This window comes from Oryzias latipes, chromosome 22, assembly GCF_002234675.1.
Source record: "Oryzias latipes chromosome 22, ASM223467v1".
Taxonomy (NCBI): Eukaryota; Metazoa; Chordata; class Actinopteri; order Beloniformes; family Adrianichthyidae; genus Oryzias; species Oryzias latipes.
In genome coordinates this window covers 16,684,775-16,701,065 of record NC_019880.2, presented here as the reverse complement: position 1 = coordinate 16,701,065, position 16,291 = coordinate 16,684,775, and the positions used below count along the sequence as shown (strand labels likewise).

Below are 16,291 nucleotides of genomic sequence, written 5' to 3'. Positions count from 1 at the left end.
ATTTTTCCCCCCCCTTTGGTCTCCTCAAACAGGCAATCTGCTCAGCAAGAGCTACCCCATCCATCTCTCCCCCATGGTATGCTTCTATAGTAACAGGCTGTAAAGTGGATGACTGCTGAACCAAGTGTTATTTTTAAATTGACAAAGAAATATCCAACTCGGACACAAACAAAGCCTGTTTCTCATTCCAATTCTTCTTACCACTTACTCTTCTCTTTTTCCTCTTGTCTTTTTCTAAAGCCTTTGCACAAGCAGCTGGCCTGCCAATTTTGTCAGGCCCTGTTGCTGGTGTGGAGCTTTGAGAGAGAGTTCAGCACGAGCAATTACAGAGGCTCCTATTAAAATAAATGGAGGTGGAGTGGCATCACACACCGCTTTGGGTATGTGCACCTCTCAAGCACCTCGCTCTGGCCTAGCCAAGTCAAATTCTTTCCCCTAACTTACATTTGAGGCCATATCAATAGCTTTAAGATGAGTTAGGATTGAGATTGTGAAACGATAAGAGGGCAAGTCAGTTGTGAACAGTATTGTGGTTGGATATGAGGAGAGTCTGATGAATTTCCCTTCTCAGCAGGGTACTGTATGAGAAGATTGGCAATGCGGGCAGGGGCCTTGCGGCTCATTTCTGCGTGCTAACTGCTATTGCTGCACTACAGCTTAGAATCCCACCGCAGAACCCAATCGATTGCTCCTGTGGCGGCAGCAGGAATTGGATAAAAGGATCCTGCCGGCATCCGGCCGGCGCCTGCCCTCACAGAGAGAGCTAATGGCCGAATCCAGGTCCTGGTCACAGCACACGGGGAGGAGGGTAGGGACTGGTAGAATCATAGTCATTACCACAGCGGCACATGCCCTCTCTTCACTCACGCGCCTGCGATTTTTGATTTTTCACTCCTTAGGCTTTTCTGAGCAGGGTCACTAATCAATGCCCGTACTCTGAAGTCACACCTCCTGATCACAGCTTAACACAGACCTGGAAGCTACAACACACTGCCCCAGGCAGGCCTCGCTGTGAAGCCATTTCAGTGCACCAAATGTGCAAAAGAATCAGGTAACGTTGATATTTTTACTAATTAGCAGCTATGAAGCATGTTTGATCATTCTGCACGCAGAAGGCACATGTGTCACCAGACTGCTTCATTGTTTTTACCTTTTTGGTGATGCTGTCATCGGAGTCAGATGGCATGCGCGTGGAGACGTGGAAAATGACTTCCACAGTGGAGGTAGCATAGTAAGGAGCTGTAAGGCCTGTGCTGCCATTCCTCTGAAGGCCTCCCATAAAGCCACAATGTGTGGCCAGGTCCACCTGAAGGATAGGGTTGGCTTGATAAGTTGCTGTATTTTAAGAAGCATGAACTTTGTAATAGGTGTGAAGGAAATGTTTTTGGCACCTCCCATCCAAGTCCAGACACAAAGTCTTCGTAGGCCTGGCTGCCAGCATTGTTGGAAAGAATAGAGCACTTGTCTTCTTGTCCTTCTCCAATGTAGAAGACGGCAATTTTATGTGTCTCTCGACTGAAAATAAAGCAAAATATGCCAAAAACAAATTAACAACCGCTTCAAAAACTGTAACTGCATACCATTTTTGACAAATGAAAAAAAAATCCCATGTGCGAATCCAAAGACTAAAAATGACACTTATAGGAAATTGGGTGTTTAAAATCAGAAAGAAGGAATCAATTTAAAGGCATCACAGAAAAGTCTTTCAAACCACCTTTCTTGTTGCCATGGTGCTACACTGGGCAGGTGTAGATTTGGGGCATTTGGCATTCTTGTGCACAGGTTTTGTTTTTCTAATCAAGTTCATCCATCAAGAAAAAAAAAGAACAATCAAAATGACGAGTTGTTAGGTAAGCCCCTTGAGTTTGTATTGACAAAAAAGTGGAGAAAAGTAACAAATGAAATGATTGGAGGGACACTCGGGAGCGGTGGTCAGCGATGGCTGACACAGAGCAGAAAGATAACGAGGAAAAATAAAGCTGTTTGTTGAAATGAACACTTAGACTCAAGCAGGTGTGTAAAACGGCTACAGAGAACACAGGTGGTCTTCACTTAAGGTGGTTTACTCATTACTACCCCAGAAAAGTTTTATGTAAAAATCCGCAAATTATTTGGATGTGTTGAAAGTCAGAAGAGAAAAGAGTTACCATTGCCTGGAGTCCAAGTTCTTCAGCTCTCTTAAAAGTTTAGAGTTCTTCTTCAGCAAATGGAAGCTTTTCCTGTTTGATTAGAAATAATCTCGATTAGATTTTTTCAAAAGTGCATACAAAAATGTACATATTAGCCTTGTCCATGATAAAGTTAAGAGCAATTTAAAGGCTAATTTGATCAAACTTAAGAAAAATATGAATGCTAGCCAAAGCTGTGCTCTACTTTTGATTACAGAAAGTAAAAGAGACACAGGTGCAAAACACCATCTTCTATTTGCTGTGTATAATGTGCTGTCACCATTAAAAGGCGTAAGCTTTTAATTTACGGAGCAGCACAGCAAAGATGTGGCCCTGTAGACCCTAGTGAAAATAACTGTGTGCTTTTACCCAGTGGAGAGGGGATTAGAACAGGCTCCAGTGTGCATTTAATTTTACTTTTTCTGTTCAACCCAGAGGCCACAGCTGAGTTAAAGTTGGATTTAAAATGTGTGAATCCTCTAGAAATCTGCATCAGGATGACTTCTTTATCAATTCAACAAGTGGCACCCCCCCACCCACCCCCCACCTGCAGAGTAAATACAGCAAATGTGATCATTTTTGTCTTTTATTTGGCTAACAGCCTTTGAGATTCAGACTTTGAACTTGGCAGAAGTAGGTCAAAATGTTTTGCCACATTTTTCTGGTAACCTTGAACTATTTTAATTTAGAGTTCCAAGTAAATTAACACTACTTTTTTGTCTCATAATCTTTGCTTGTGAGGCACCAGTTCTTAATAAATTTTTATGTCAGGTAAAAAACAAACAATGAGACTCAGAGTATGTAAAGGTTCTAAAAAAATGCCATCAGCATCTGATCTCAGAAATAATAACCTCATTAGATCGACCAGAGATAAACCACAAGGCACCTTGAACCAAATTCTATTTTCATAACATAACTTGAGATTGAACTAAGCCAGAATTGGAACATTTTAAAAAAAATTTACTGTAGGAAAAGAGATTGTTGTATGTTAGTGTAATCATGTTTTTAAAGGATTAAAAAAAACAACTGTAATCATTTTTATGATGCAAGTTTAAGAACTTAGTATGTGGTTATGTGTGGTAGCAAATCGTGTTAATTTGTATAAAAGCTTAATAGTTGATCTTTTTGTTTCACAGAGCATCAATAACTTGTTGTAGTTATCACAAATCTTGGGTAAGTGACTGCGGTCCTCTGAAATGTGTGGTGAAGAGCAGACTTTGAAGGAGAACAAACTGTTCCATTAATTGTTAACAGCTGAGACTATCTCCCTCCTGAAATGTCGCTGAAGATTCTCATTCTCCTGAACTGTCTTCAGATTTTACAGCTTATGAGGTTGGGCCATTTTCTTTGATGGATAAATATCTGATAAACTTTTTTCCAATATTTTATAATGTCAGTTTAATTACAATGCAAATGCAAGTTCAATCATTTTTCTGGAAACTCAGGTTTGGAAATGTATTTCAAAAATCTGTTTTGCATTAATATAATGCAAAGCAGTCCTAGAAAGGTCAGTGATGCTTGAAAAAAAGGTTTTTCTTAAGGTGTTTCATGCCTCTTGTCCCTTTTTGTTTTAACTTTACCAGTACTTATGTGGTCCATGCGCAAAAAGGCTGACAAACCCTTGTTACTGTCTTGTTAAGTTGCTCTCATGCACTTTACAAAAACACATTATCATATCTTACAATGAAAATAAGCAGTTAGTTTCAGACAAAAATACCTGCGATCCCAAGAGTTCATGCCAAGGTCATTGAGTAGCAATCGGCAGAAGTAAAAGGGAGACTTTGGTTCCTGGTGGATAGGTTTCTGTTGGCAGTCAGCCCGAAAGCTTATATCAGCATCCCACCTCCTGACTTGCTCCTCTTCTTGTTGAGTTTGATGGACAATGGCATCCTGAATGGCCTTTTCTTGCTCTGAATTCATGCCATGAGGGGAGGGAGCTGGCTGATTGAGTCTGACTTGAGGCTGAGACAAGCACTCTGGGCTGCTGTGGCTTAGGTCTTCCAAAAGCTTATCCAGAGCGTCAACTTCATCCTCTTCAGAACAGTTGGACAGAGAGTCTAAGGCTGAACAAGGGTTTTTACTTGGTCCTTGTATTGGAGAGAAGTGCAGGTTTTTGCTGTGAGTGCTCGTGGTTGTTGAAAATGAGTGGTCAGCTGCATAAAAAGCTCCCACATCACAGTCTTCTTGTGTAGTGCAGTATAGGATTGTACCATCCCAAGAGTACTTTCCCGAAATGTCACGAACAATGACCCGCACCTGGGAGGAAGGGTGGGGGGGCTGACCAACAGTATTTGTGTCCGCAGGGATCTGCAAATATGACACCAGGGTGCTGTCGTTGAAGACACACAGTTGCAAGTTGGGACTCTTGAAGACCTCGGAGGAGAGCTCGGACGACTCCACGTATGGGTTGTCGTGGTTTTCGCTCACGAGGCTGTGCAGAAGAGCAGGGCCACCGCTTAGCGGATGATGGCCAAGATGATTCACCAGGTGAGTCATGACCATTCGAGCCGTTAAAGGTATTAGCTCCATGTTTCGTCTACGCTTTTCTGTGAGGAGAAAATGAAAGCAGAGGGATTGAAATGTTGGCACAATATCAGATGGGAAACGCATAAGAGACAATGTAAAACAAGGCTTATTGTGGGGGAAAAAATGCTTTTTAAAACAGAGCTGCAAGCCAGTCTTTCATAACATGCCGCACACAGAATTCACATTTCTGTGTAGAAATGGCATCCTCTTTCTTACCTCTTTTTACACAAAAACCAAATCTCATCCATGAGTACTAATAGAGATACTTTATTCATTTTTCACAATAGTTTGGCCAGCACACCTTTAAGTAGGTAGCCTGTAATCATAAGAGACAAGTTTGAAAAGCCCATTGAGTCTTCCTTCAATAGAAAAGCATTGATACTGGCCAAGTGCTAATGAGAACGACCATCTTTACAGGCCGATGAATAGAATCCTGCTCTGTGGATTTCATTTATGTAAATGCACACGTTTTCACTCCCAAGTGAAAGGCATGCCAAGCTTCTTTTTTTTTGCAGGGATGTGGAAAAAACAAAAAGATGCACTTCTGCATTGTGACAGTGCTATCAATACCATCATCCTCCATCAAAGTGGAGAAAGCTCTTTTGAGAGCAGGCCAAGCTGCATTAGAGATGCACCAGCCCTTTGATGTGACTTGATCAATATGAGGTTAGTGCCCAAATATAACTAGGCTGGCACTCTTTGCTTGGCACTTTTGATAGTATTTTGTTATGTCTAGCAGGGTGGTGTACAGCAGTGCACCTCCGAGCAGACCTGTGGTGAAATGTTTTAGACAAAAGTTATTGTTTTAAAGAAATGTACATCATGTCGACATTTGAAGTGTTTTGGGGCTTTCAATACTTTTTTTTTTTTTGAAGTTGAGGACATACTGTTGAAAGGGGACTGTTTTGCCTAATGGAATCACAAGGTCAAAAGAGAAGGGGAAGAGTTTTCAATATTTTTATTTATACCTCATAATGGGCCTTACCTTTTGGTCTGAGCACTAATGTGAGTTTTCCGCTTCCTGTGGCAGTTGATTTTCTTTTCTTACTTTTAATAGGAAAAGGCATCTAATGGAGAGGCTTTAAATATAAAAATTCCCTTTACCAGATTTTCTTTTTTGATTCAAAATTGTGGGGGGTGTAAGGGATTAAAAGAATATGCATCGTTACAGTCAGCTCTGATTTAATCAATAGTAAAAAGACCTGGCCATTTGAACCCTTTATGCATTTAAAAAAATAACAACAGCTATTTAAAAAAAAGTTTTTTTTTAAATCCATCGCTCTGTGAAACTTTTTAGCTTGGGTACTTGAAGTGTGTGCTGCTTTTCTTACCCTCTGCTACAGTTAGCAGGTTGCCAAACTCTACATTGGTAGTCTGGGAGGGCGGTGGCTCAAAACTTCTAACTTGACCTAACATAAGGTCATAGTCACTGGACAAGTCAGACAAACTGAGGAGATAGTGACTCTGTTGGGTGTGCAGGTTGGAGCCAGAGACGCAGCAGTGCAGCACCTGTGGAACATCACAAAATAACAAAAGTGATTTTTTTCAGATACATTCCTCCCATGTTGATCATAAAATGCATTTTTTGATTTATTTTTGTCATTTTTAAAAAACGTAATAATCAAAATCCAGTTTGGAACAGATTCATATAGAGAGAAATTTCTGCAGACGTAATGTAGGAGTAAGTGAATACAGAATCTAACGTCCATTTACATCATAAGAGGAAGGTGGGAGGGGTGAAAAGAAAAGAGTTTTCATTGTCACTAATCCGTTTCTCCTGTGATGTGCGAGTGTATCGATCTGCATAACAGATGGTAGAGCATCCGTTGGCAGTGCTAGATAAGACGCAGTGGGGCAGTTGATTACAGCCATTGGACAGGTTTACACTGTTTGATTTAATTAAGACTTTATCCCGGTGCTCCCACCTCACTGCAAACACGGATGCTTGGCCATGTAGATGTGTGCTCATATGCACATTAAATGTTAGTGAAAACTGTCGGAGGACCTGAAAAAATGTGCTTAATGTATGTAGATGAGGGTGCCTCTTATTCAGACTGCAGCAACTTTGGTAAAGCCGTGCAAACTGGGTAATCCCATTCAATGCATACGCTCACACTTGGCTGAAAGACGCAGACTGGCCCTGCCATGTGAAACTGTATTGTGTGAGATGTAGACAGTATGTGGATGCTTCTACCGAGCAGAACTCTGAGTGCATGGGGGAGGGATCGGAGGCTTGATGCTGAAAAGACCTGAACCAAACAGCTGCTACACCAAAGCCCCAAAGAGCTTCCTCAGTGGAGAGGTAGAAAGGGAGGGGGAAAACCCGCGGCTGTGCCTGACAACTAAGTGACTGCACCTTGCATAGCAACAGTTCCTGGAAGGTAACGTTCGGTAAAACAAGCGTACTGCAGTTCCAATGGCACATAATGTATGGAGATGCAACATAGACATCTAAATCAACCAGTAAAAGTAAAGACATGCTCTTAAGCACAAATGCTTCTATTTGTCTATCCCTTCTCTTGTTAACACGTGTACACAATAAAGCAAACACACACTGGCATGGTGCAGCTGGCTACTGATGTAGACGGAGTGAGCAGATGGAGAAGCTTGTCCAATGAACCAACGAGATATTGTGAACTGTTGCATTTTACAGCCATGCGAATGCTGTTAGTCAACAAGACTGGCCTTTCCCACCTTTTTGCAGCGAAATGATGATGATTCATTGATTCATTGACTTTGCAGATACACTTAAAATTTCAACATTTCCTCCAAATAGAAACCTCTACATAGAATTCTTTTATACAAGGCAATTCAATTTTCTGCTTGGAAAACAGAACAATTAACAGCCAAAGTGTGCAGAAATGTACACAATTTAGTTTCGCCATTGCATTCCAACTTTCACACACCTTGAAAAAAAACCTTGTGGATTCTTGCCTTTTTTGCCTGACACAAACAATGCTGCCTAATTGCGTTTGCTTTTATAGCAGCTGCAGTCTCTCTCATATTAAGACATATTCCATTCAAATCTGCAGGACAAGCATTTAGAGCCCGAGCTTATCAATTGGACAATAGCTCCTGTTTGAATAATTGGACCATTTCTTATCAGGGGTGACATCCTTACAAAGATCTGCCGTTGACCGCATCTGCCCAGACAGGAGGGAATGAATAATACCTCATTCATTTGTGCCTGAAGCCTGGCCCTCATCCACGGGGTCAGACCATAAATTAAAGTGTTAGGGGGATGAAAACAAGACATTTAAATTCAGGAGGTAAATTTGAGCATTTTATTTAACAATGCTTTTACCTGCTTAAGGGGTGTCATCAACAGTTTGCACATATCAAACAAAAAAGGCAAATACGTCAGCTAAAGTAGATATACCTCTATACTGTTGTTCCAGTATAATGTTAAATGAGGCAAAGTCATGAGGTCTCAGTGGAGGTGAGTCTCATTAAAACAGCAAGCCCATGCGTCAGGAAGGGGTTTGGGGGGGTCTAGTTGTTTTCTGTGGTCAAAGGTTTCTTTCATCCTCACAAAAAAGGAAAAAAAACTATTTATTTGAAATAAAAAAAAAGGTTCAGAGTGAAGTCTGTAATAGGTCGTAACTATCGATTGTACATTGAGAACTGGACAGTGACCCCTCCCACCTCACATTCCAAGCAGGAAGTACCCGCTGGTTCTATGAATAAAAAATCCCATAGACTTCTATTGAGAAATAAACAGCTATTACTAAGTCATTCTATTTGTCAGAATGACAATTCCTGCTCGGCAAACTTTTTTAACATGTTCTTGTTGATTGACAGATTTCAAATGGTAGGGGAGTGGACTTCCAACAACCTCACTCATGATTGGCAAGAGTGTTTGCCATAGAAACGATAACTCGAACAACTCACTGACGTTGTCTGGTTCCAACATGGTGGCATCTGTATCGTGGAAAAAAAAAAGCCAACTGAATTGACTTTATTTAATGGATGGAACCGGTAGTAGGTCATGTCCTATGAGTGATGCCACACTCTGTCCAGTTCTCGTACAGTCAATGGTTGCAACACTTTCAGGTTTTACCACCTAACATCTGCACTCACCCTGTAGATGTAGTCCAACAGCGGGGCCTTTTGGGATGTGTGGTCCCCTACTGAACGTATGGTGATGGTCTCCAGTAACAGACTCAGGGGAATGGCTATACACCAATCCAGCAAGCAGAGCAGCAGTGACACCAGCAACTGACAAATGAAAACAAGAAAGTGAAAATTAAGAGATAACTACCTCATTTGTTCAGTTAGTCACAACCTATATAACCCAATTCATAATTTAGAAAAAAAACTAATATTTAATAGAAGAGATATATCAAAGACTCAGAAGAGTGAAATCAATGAAAAGAAATAACCTCAACAGATACATTCCTCTGCTAATGCACCATTCCATCACGACAGATAAAGGGCTTTTAGATCTCTAGCGTTTCATATCATCTCCCGTTCCAATATGTACCTTTTTGTCTGCTTCCACTGTAGAATGTTCTGCGCTTGGCAACAAAAAGGCTATTGTGGCCACAAAGATCTGTGTTGAGACAAAACAAGGTGAAAGATGGGTGTTATTCATCAGATAAATAAAAGCTGTGTGCTAAATTGAGTATGAAAGCATGGATTGTTCAGCATTTATTTACATAAATAATGCCAAATTAAGTGTGTTTTTGATTTAGTCAGATGGGAAAATGTTTGCGTTTACCTCGATAATTTTCTTCGGTAGAGTTGCTTCTAGCCTCTGGAGATGTTGCCAGTGAGAAATAAGCAGTTGAAAAGCATCACAGGCTACTTGAGCCACTGCTTTATTTCCAAACTATCAATAAAACAAGACAAAGTATAATTAGCAACAAAAGTAAAACCCTGAACATCCACAATTTGCTTCCAAAAGAGGCTGCAATCACATAAAATTTCAAAGTATAAAAGTATATGAAATCATTTTTTTAATTAAAAAATATTCTAAATTTAAATTTCATGATATTAAAATGACTACAAATGTACTTCCGTTAACAAGCTAAGTTTTTAGCTTTGTGAGGGCTTACATTTACATATTAGTTAAAGCTATCTTTAAAGTTGGTTGGATACCAACAGGTTACAGGTTTACCTCATTAATTGACGAGGAATTAGATAAAAAGTTCTTGCCAAGTTTTCATCAAGCCTTTTCCTGTTTAGTCAGCGTCATTTTGGTAGCAAACTGCACAAAACTAGTTGAAAACACCAAAATCTAAATCTAAGTGTTTCTTGAAAAAAAAGTAGTTTTATGGTTTTTATAAACATTTCGGCAAAGAAATGGTTACTTTGAAAGCTTTATCTAAGTTATTTTAACTGTTAACAAATGCAATAAAAGCTTATCAAACATAAATAAAAACTTTTTTATATCCTTTAGTGTTTTTACTACCTCTGGAATTTTTTTCAAGTAAGAAATAAAAACCCTAAAAATTTAAAATTACTAAAAATATTTTCAATATGAAGAGAAAAGAATTCTAATGAAACTAAAAGATGAGCTTCAACTGTTCCTCCTCTGATTGGGAAAAAGGTTCAGAGAAGTGATGCTTAAAGGGTTGATTAACATTTTCCTACATATTAAACTACATTTTTAAGCTTTTTGCAAAAAAAAAAAAATTCCATTCAAATTTCTCATGTCGTCAGAAAAGTGAAGCTGTGAGCAAGGGGTCCACTCAAGATGTTGTTAACATTTAAAGATGAAGCCCAATTATCCTTTCTATTTATTTATAATTTACAATATTACATTTTTCATTAACTGGAATTTTCGGTGTAAGCTATATGATATTTATAATCAGGGATGTCTAGACCAAGTGTTTTTGTGCCTGATCCGATTCGAGTCACTGGATTTTAAGTATCTGCCGATACTGAGTACCGATCCGATACTTATGTAACACATGTAGAAAAGTGAATAAACTTAATAAACAGATTCCTATCAGATGGGATTCATATCTCTATTATATTTCTTAAAAAAGAATGATGACTTTTTTTTAAATTGATGATGTAGCATAAATATGAAGATGAGTATTAATGACAGGCTCATTTCAATGGAACCATTTATTTACTCATTTAATTTTAACCTCTTAAGACCTGGCAGGTAGTTAATTCTGCTTAACTGGGCCCTGTCAAAGAGAAATAACTAATGACCAGGTCTTAAAGGGTTAAATCCCCTTCTCCAGCAGTAGCATCTCACCGCGTCTATGTGCACGGACAGAATGTCTTTTCCATTTAAAAAGAAAGACAGAAAGAAACAAAACAAAAAAAAATTTCAGTTAGCATACTTTTGTAGGTTGTTGTTTGTACTAAGACAAACCAAATAGTGACACTTTATTTCAGTAGAAAACATTTTTAAAGAGTTATGAATCCCAGAAGTCTGAACCTGTGAATAGCTCACTAGCTTAGCTCAGCTGAACTGTTTTTGTGCAGCTCTTGCTCTAACTATGGCCACAAAAAAAAAGTGTCCGTCCATTAGTGACATGCGGACTTCTAGACCATTTATCTGGAATAATAAGCGTGAAATATAAATCGCTGATCATAGTAGAAATGAATTAAATATCCAATCCCTGATCAGGCTACAAAATCAGATTTCGATCGAGTTGTCAACTATGTGATTGGGCCCGATTTCCAATCGGATCGGGACATCTCTATTTATAGTTACTTCACTTCAACCGCAAAATGTCATTTTATGTTGCCTCCTCAGTTTCTCTTAAACTCAATTGAGTTACTGAAGATTTTCGTGTATAGTGTTCTCTTGTTTATTGAGAGAGTTACCTTCTAAAAATAACTCACGAAAGGTGAAATCAGAGAAGTAGTCATCTGTATTTTTTAACAATTGCAGATGTTTTAGGGCTGTAAAAATCCCTTACTACATATGTCCTCAGACACACAAACAATTTCACACTTTTTTTTTTTAACACTCAAAGTTCAAACCTTCATAGAAAAATAGGGCCAAGATTAACGTATTCTGTACAGGTGAAGCACCACGGAGGACATTGATTGACAATAGCTGCGGTTACATAGACAAAAATAATCTGAGTAAATCTGAGTAATCTGAGAAACGCATGACACATTTTTATTCTGATCAGAATAAAAATGTGTCATGTAAACACGCCGTTTGGAATACCCTGCATAACTCTCGCAATAAACAAGGGAACACTATACACACAAATATTCTGCCCTAATCAGACTCGTTAGTATCAAAATGTATTTCCGATCGAGATAGGTGGGTTATGTCGATTGTTGAGCCGATCGTGGTGCATATAAGCAGTTTATTCCAATCGTGGTTCATTACTGCGCTAGCTTTGCGTCATGCATAGACAGTGTGGCGCTCCAGAGAAAGCTTTGGAGCGCAAACAGGACCAGCCGCCTGTTCTGCTAGGGCAAAGCATGTCTTTGAGCACAGCAGCCGGACTGGTAGCTTCGTGTTTGCGGGCAATCGGGCAGTTTTTTTTGCTGCTGGACTCAGGAGAACCATGTCTCTTTGGGACTTTGGGACGATGTGTGAGCTGGCGGAGCTGGCTATTGAATAGCGAAATGCCGCTTTGCGCAGTCCTGAGAAACCGTGTCAACGATCATGTGAATTTGTGTCCAGACAAAATAAAGGCTGATCTTATTCCAAAATATTGACGTGCAGCCAAGATGCACATTGCGGTATTGACCGCATTGGTTTTTTACTACATCCAAAGCTAAATGTTGTTGTTGTTGGTTCATATCAGCCTAATTCTAACCCTGCTTCCGGGTCCATTTGGCCAAGAATAAAGCACTGGCCAAAAATTATTTCTTCCGACCGAAAGCGTGGCATATGTAAACGTATTTTATAATCGGATAAAGTTTTTCTTCATGTACACAGTTCAATTCTAATTCGATCTGTGATCCGATCAAAATTTTTTTGTACATGTAACCGGAGCTACTGTGTGACATCACACTTTAACTGCCCATAAATTGTCCAAAAAGATAAAATCTTTAGTTGTTAAAAATTCTCAAGACAAACTGGAAAAGACATTTGTTGGACATAAAAACTAAACATATTGAATCAGTATAACACTTCTTATGATTAGTTATTGCTATGCCATAAACAAATATTACACAATCCTTAAACATTTTGTTCTCTTTAACAAATTCAGGTCAAGACATCTGGCCAACGCAGATGTTACCATTTTGTAGAACAACCACACATTGACTTTGTAACTTACATGAGATTCTCTTAAAACAGTTAATCTAGAGGTGACCTATATTGGGTCCTGTTAGCTGAGTGGAACCTGTGGTTCTGGTTGTGATGTTTAGAGGTAGGGGCCTTAATAGATACTTGTATCAGAATGCGACTTATATTCCAAAATGTAAAAGTTCCTAATTGTTTGAATTTTCAAGTGGGCATTGGGGCATTACTAAACATACCAGACACCCAATGCACCAAAAATGCACCAATGGCTGAAAAATGGTGAAAACTCTGCAGGCAAAGACACACTTCAGTGGTAAAATTCCTGGTAATTTTCCCTAAATGGAGATTTTCCACTTGCCCTGCTGATAATCAGCATAATTTCATTTCACTTTAAAACCATGGCTCACTTTCTCCAGACTCTTTGGAAGACAGAATTGGACTGTTGACAATTTCCTTTCAAATGTGGATTTCTTCAGTGATTCAAAATTCTTTGTGAAGAAATAGAATTTCCCATTTCTTCCTACTGAATGCCTCTCAACATGTAACAAGGGCAGACAATGTGGGGAGTACAGAAATGGCCAAACACAAAAAGGGGCCCTGAGAGTTCAGCACCTGCTTTTAGAAAAGAGACTCTCAGTACCACTCTTCCCCCTATATCCCCCACCCAGCCTATACCCTCTATTTTGGGGCTGGCTGAGTCTGTGTGTCAAGTTGTACAGGGGAGTGATTACTGCTCCATTAGAGAGGGGGGGTGTGGGAGGCAGCGGTGGGGGCTCAAGCAGGAAGCTGGTAGATGTAGCTGCTTAAATTGGCCCACATCTACTGAAAGCAGGCAGCCTGGAAATTACGCCACCGCCCCGAAATCCTTTTCCATGAAAAATACAGCAGCTTCCACTGGTTTCTCTGCATCTCTTCAGTCGGGGAGAAAAGAGGGCTCTTCCAAAATATAGCCATGACTCACATCCCCGGGCATCTTTTTTCCCTCCTGCTTTTTCTCCCTTGACTATGTTAAAATTGTTCTGCAGTCCTTTTATGTAATCAACTATCATTTTTGGTAGAACTAAACCCCATAGGGTTTATATGGAAAAATAACAGCAGTTATAATGTAACTACTTATTCTAAGACACAGTGGTAGCTAATTCAGTCTTTTTCCTCCCAACAATTATGGTGTGCAACACATCTCTGAATGGAAGTAATTTGAAAACATGCAGTTGAATTTGAAAGCAATGGACAACAAAAGCGCAACAAACAAACAAAAACAATGAGTTTGTAAGTTACAAACCTTTAGTGTTACGCCCAGAACATTGATGGCATCTTTCACTTGGTGATGAATGTTTTTCTGGGTTAACTCCTCGCACACCCACAAACCCAAGCTGCACACAGCAATACACCTGAAAGACAGACTCGCAACATGAGCACTTACAAAATAAAACGGGACATTTGGACTGTATTAAACTAGAGGTGTGGGGAAAAAAATTGATTCGGTGATATATCTCGGTATTTCATTTTTCGATATTTGTATCAATTTTAAAGGCTTTACTTATGGACGTCCTTCAGCATCTGACTCTTGTTTTCCACTTAAACTTCTGACCGCTAGTTGGCCTCATCATCCACTGAGCCTCTTTGAGCAGCTCTACACCACACAAAACTACAAGATCTCAGCAAGAACCAACTTGTTTGTTGTTAGGAGACATGCACAACATAGCTTTTACTTGGGATGGGTACCGAACCGAAACTCTGTGCCATGTTGCTGCCAGTATCATATAAACGGATTGCGCAGCGGGTCATGCACGAAGCATTGGCCAAAGTGCTGTCGGCAAAGTGGGCCAAAGTTCTGCAAAAACTCACAGCAATAGACTCTAGTTCAGCGACCTGATGGATCTGAGTAATGTGTACAACGCTCTGAAATGCAGGCCAACGTCGTGGCGATGAGCGGTGAAATACGCGTTTACTTCCGCGAGTGTGAAAACGAAGCTGCAGCTGCAGTGCAGACTGTCATGAAAATAAAGCATGTTTGCCACATTAAAGAAACTTTCCTTCACCCTGTCATGTTGCCTCATCCCATTTTAATGTTTCTGGAAAGAATAGGGGCTTTTTCTTTTTTTTAGTTTCCTTTATTTTGAAAGCACCGTTCAGGCTAATGAACCGTTTAAAAGTAATCAATGTTTAAAATAAACAGCACTTTAATTCCTCAATCAAATACTTAAATACTTCAATTCTTCAATACTTTTAGAAACGTGGCATAAGGCACATTCATTCTATTTATTTTTTCTTATACTAAAAAATATCTGTTGTAAAAATCAGACAATGTTGACTGTGCCCTTTAAGAACAAATTATTTATTATATTATTTTAAGTTACCAAAATAAAAGCACTATGGATTTGCTTGGGTAAAAGCAACTTGTAAGATACAGTTGGAGTGCTTCACATTGTGATCATTAAAACATGAAAAAGCATATTAATATTCAGGTAGAGTTTTTTTTAAGTCATACTCTTGATAAAAGAAATGAAAATGTGTTCGGGTACAATATCGTGGTATGTATCGTATCGTGGGACACGTATCGGGATACGCATCGTACCACCAGACCTTTGCCGATACACACCACTAGTATTTACTTAGTTTAGACAACTACTCCATAATTGAATCCCAAAGCAAAAATCACCAAATCAAATGTTTATTCTCAACATTAATAGATAAATTAGAGTAAAATTAACAAATGGAAAAAACAAGGAAAAGTAAGCTGTTAAATGTTACCTTGCCCCCTCACAGGGTTCCTTAGTGGCAGCCTCCAACAGAATGCTGACCAGATAATTCTAAACACAAGCCAAAATAAAACATATTTCATCCATCGAATCCATTTTTTTACATGATTGACTATTAAAATGTGACACAACAATCCAACATATGAGTTGACAGTGAAACTAAATCTAAATTAAGTCAGATTACCGGTAAACCTTCATGGTCCTAATATGCTTTGTGGAAATCTAACAAACTCCATATTTCATTTCAAATACATGCATTTAAGTAGCAGATGAATAATTCACTAATAGTTTTTCATTGAGGACTTTTTGTTATGAAATGTCATTATTGTATTCCTACTGCTGCATTTCTTGGTCATTAACCTTGATGTCCATGTTTCCTATGTTGATGTCATTGGAGCTGGGCAGCAGTATAGGAATCTGACGGTACAGGTTAGGGAAGCACACGAGGGACCCCAAGATTGTTTGAGCTTTTATCCTTGGAGCCTGGGAGAAATGGGGGAAAAAAAGAAAAAAAAATAGTAACAAGGTCTTCCTTACACAAAAGAAGAGGGTTGTACTTCAAAAGTAGTTGTACACAAAATAATTCCATGTGTTGATGGATGCTAGTCGGTTCAGAATACATTTGACATAGAAAATGTCATTAATCTATGGAAGAAGAT

At 39.2% G+C, this 16,291-nt stretch overlaps 1 protein-coding gene across 6 annotated transcripts in view; it reads right to left on the bottom strand.

Moving 5' to 3' along the window:
- The window catches only part of ralgapa2 (Ral GTPase activating protein catalytic alpha subunit 2), a 114,051-nt gene that overhangs the window by 35,133 nt on the left and 62,627 nt on the right, over positions 1-16,291 (bottom strand). For all 6 annotated transcript variants that reach the window (XM_023951549.1, XM_023951550.1, XM_023951551.1 and 3 more), the window contains 11 exons: positions 15,993-16,115; positions 15,625-15,683; positions 14,153-14,261; positions 9,415-9,525; positions 9,178-9,246; positions 8,775-8,912; positions 6,026-6,203; positions 3,886-4,714; positions 2,148-2,219; positions 1,392-1,515; positions 1,151-1,306 (listed from right to left, as the gene is read on the bottom strand). In XM_023951549.1, the coding sequence (XP_023807317.1) occupies positions 1,151-1,306; positions 1,392-1,515; positions 2,148-2,219; positions 3,886-4,714; positions 6,026-6,203; positions 8,775-8,912; positions 9,178-9,246; positions 9,415-9,525; positions 14,153-14,261; positions 15,625-15,683; positions 15,993-16,115 (1,968 nt within the window). The remainder of the gene's footprint in view (positions 1-1,150; positions 1,307-1,391; positions 1,516-2,147; positions 2,220-3,885; positions 4,715-6,025; positions 6,204-8,774; positions 8,913-9,177; positions 9,247-9,414; positions 9,526-14,152; positions 14,262-15,624; positions 15,684-15,992; positions 16,116-16,291) is intronic.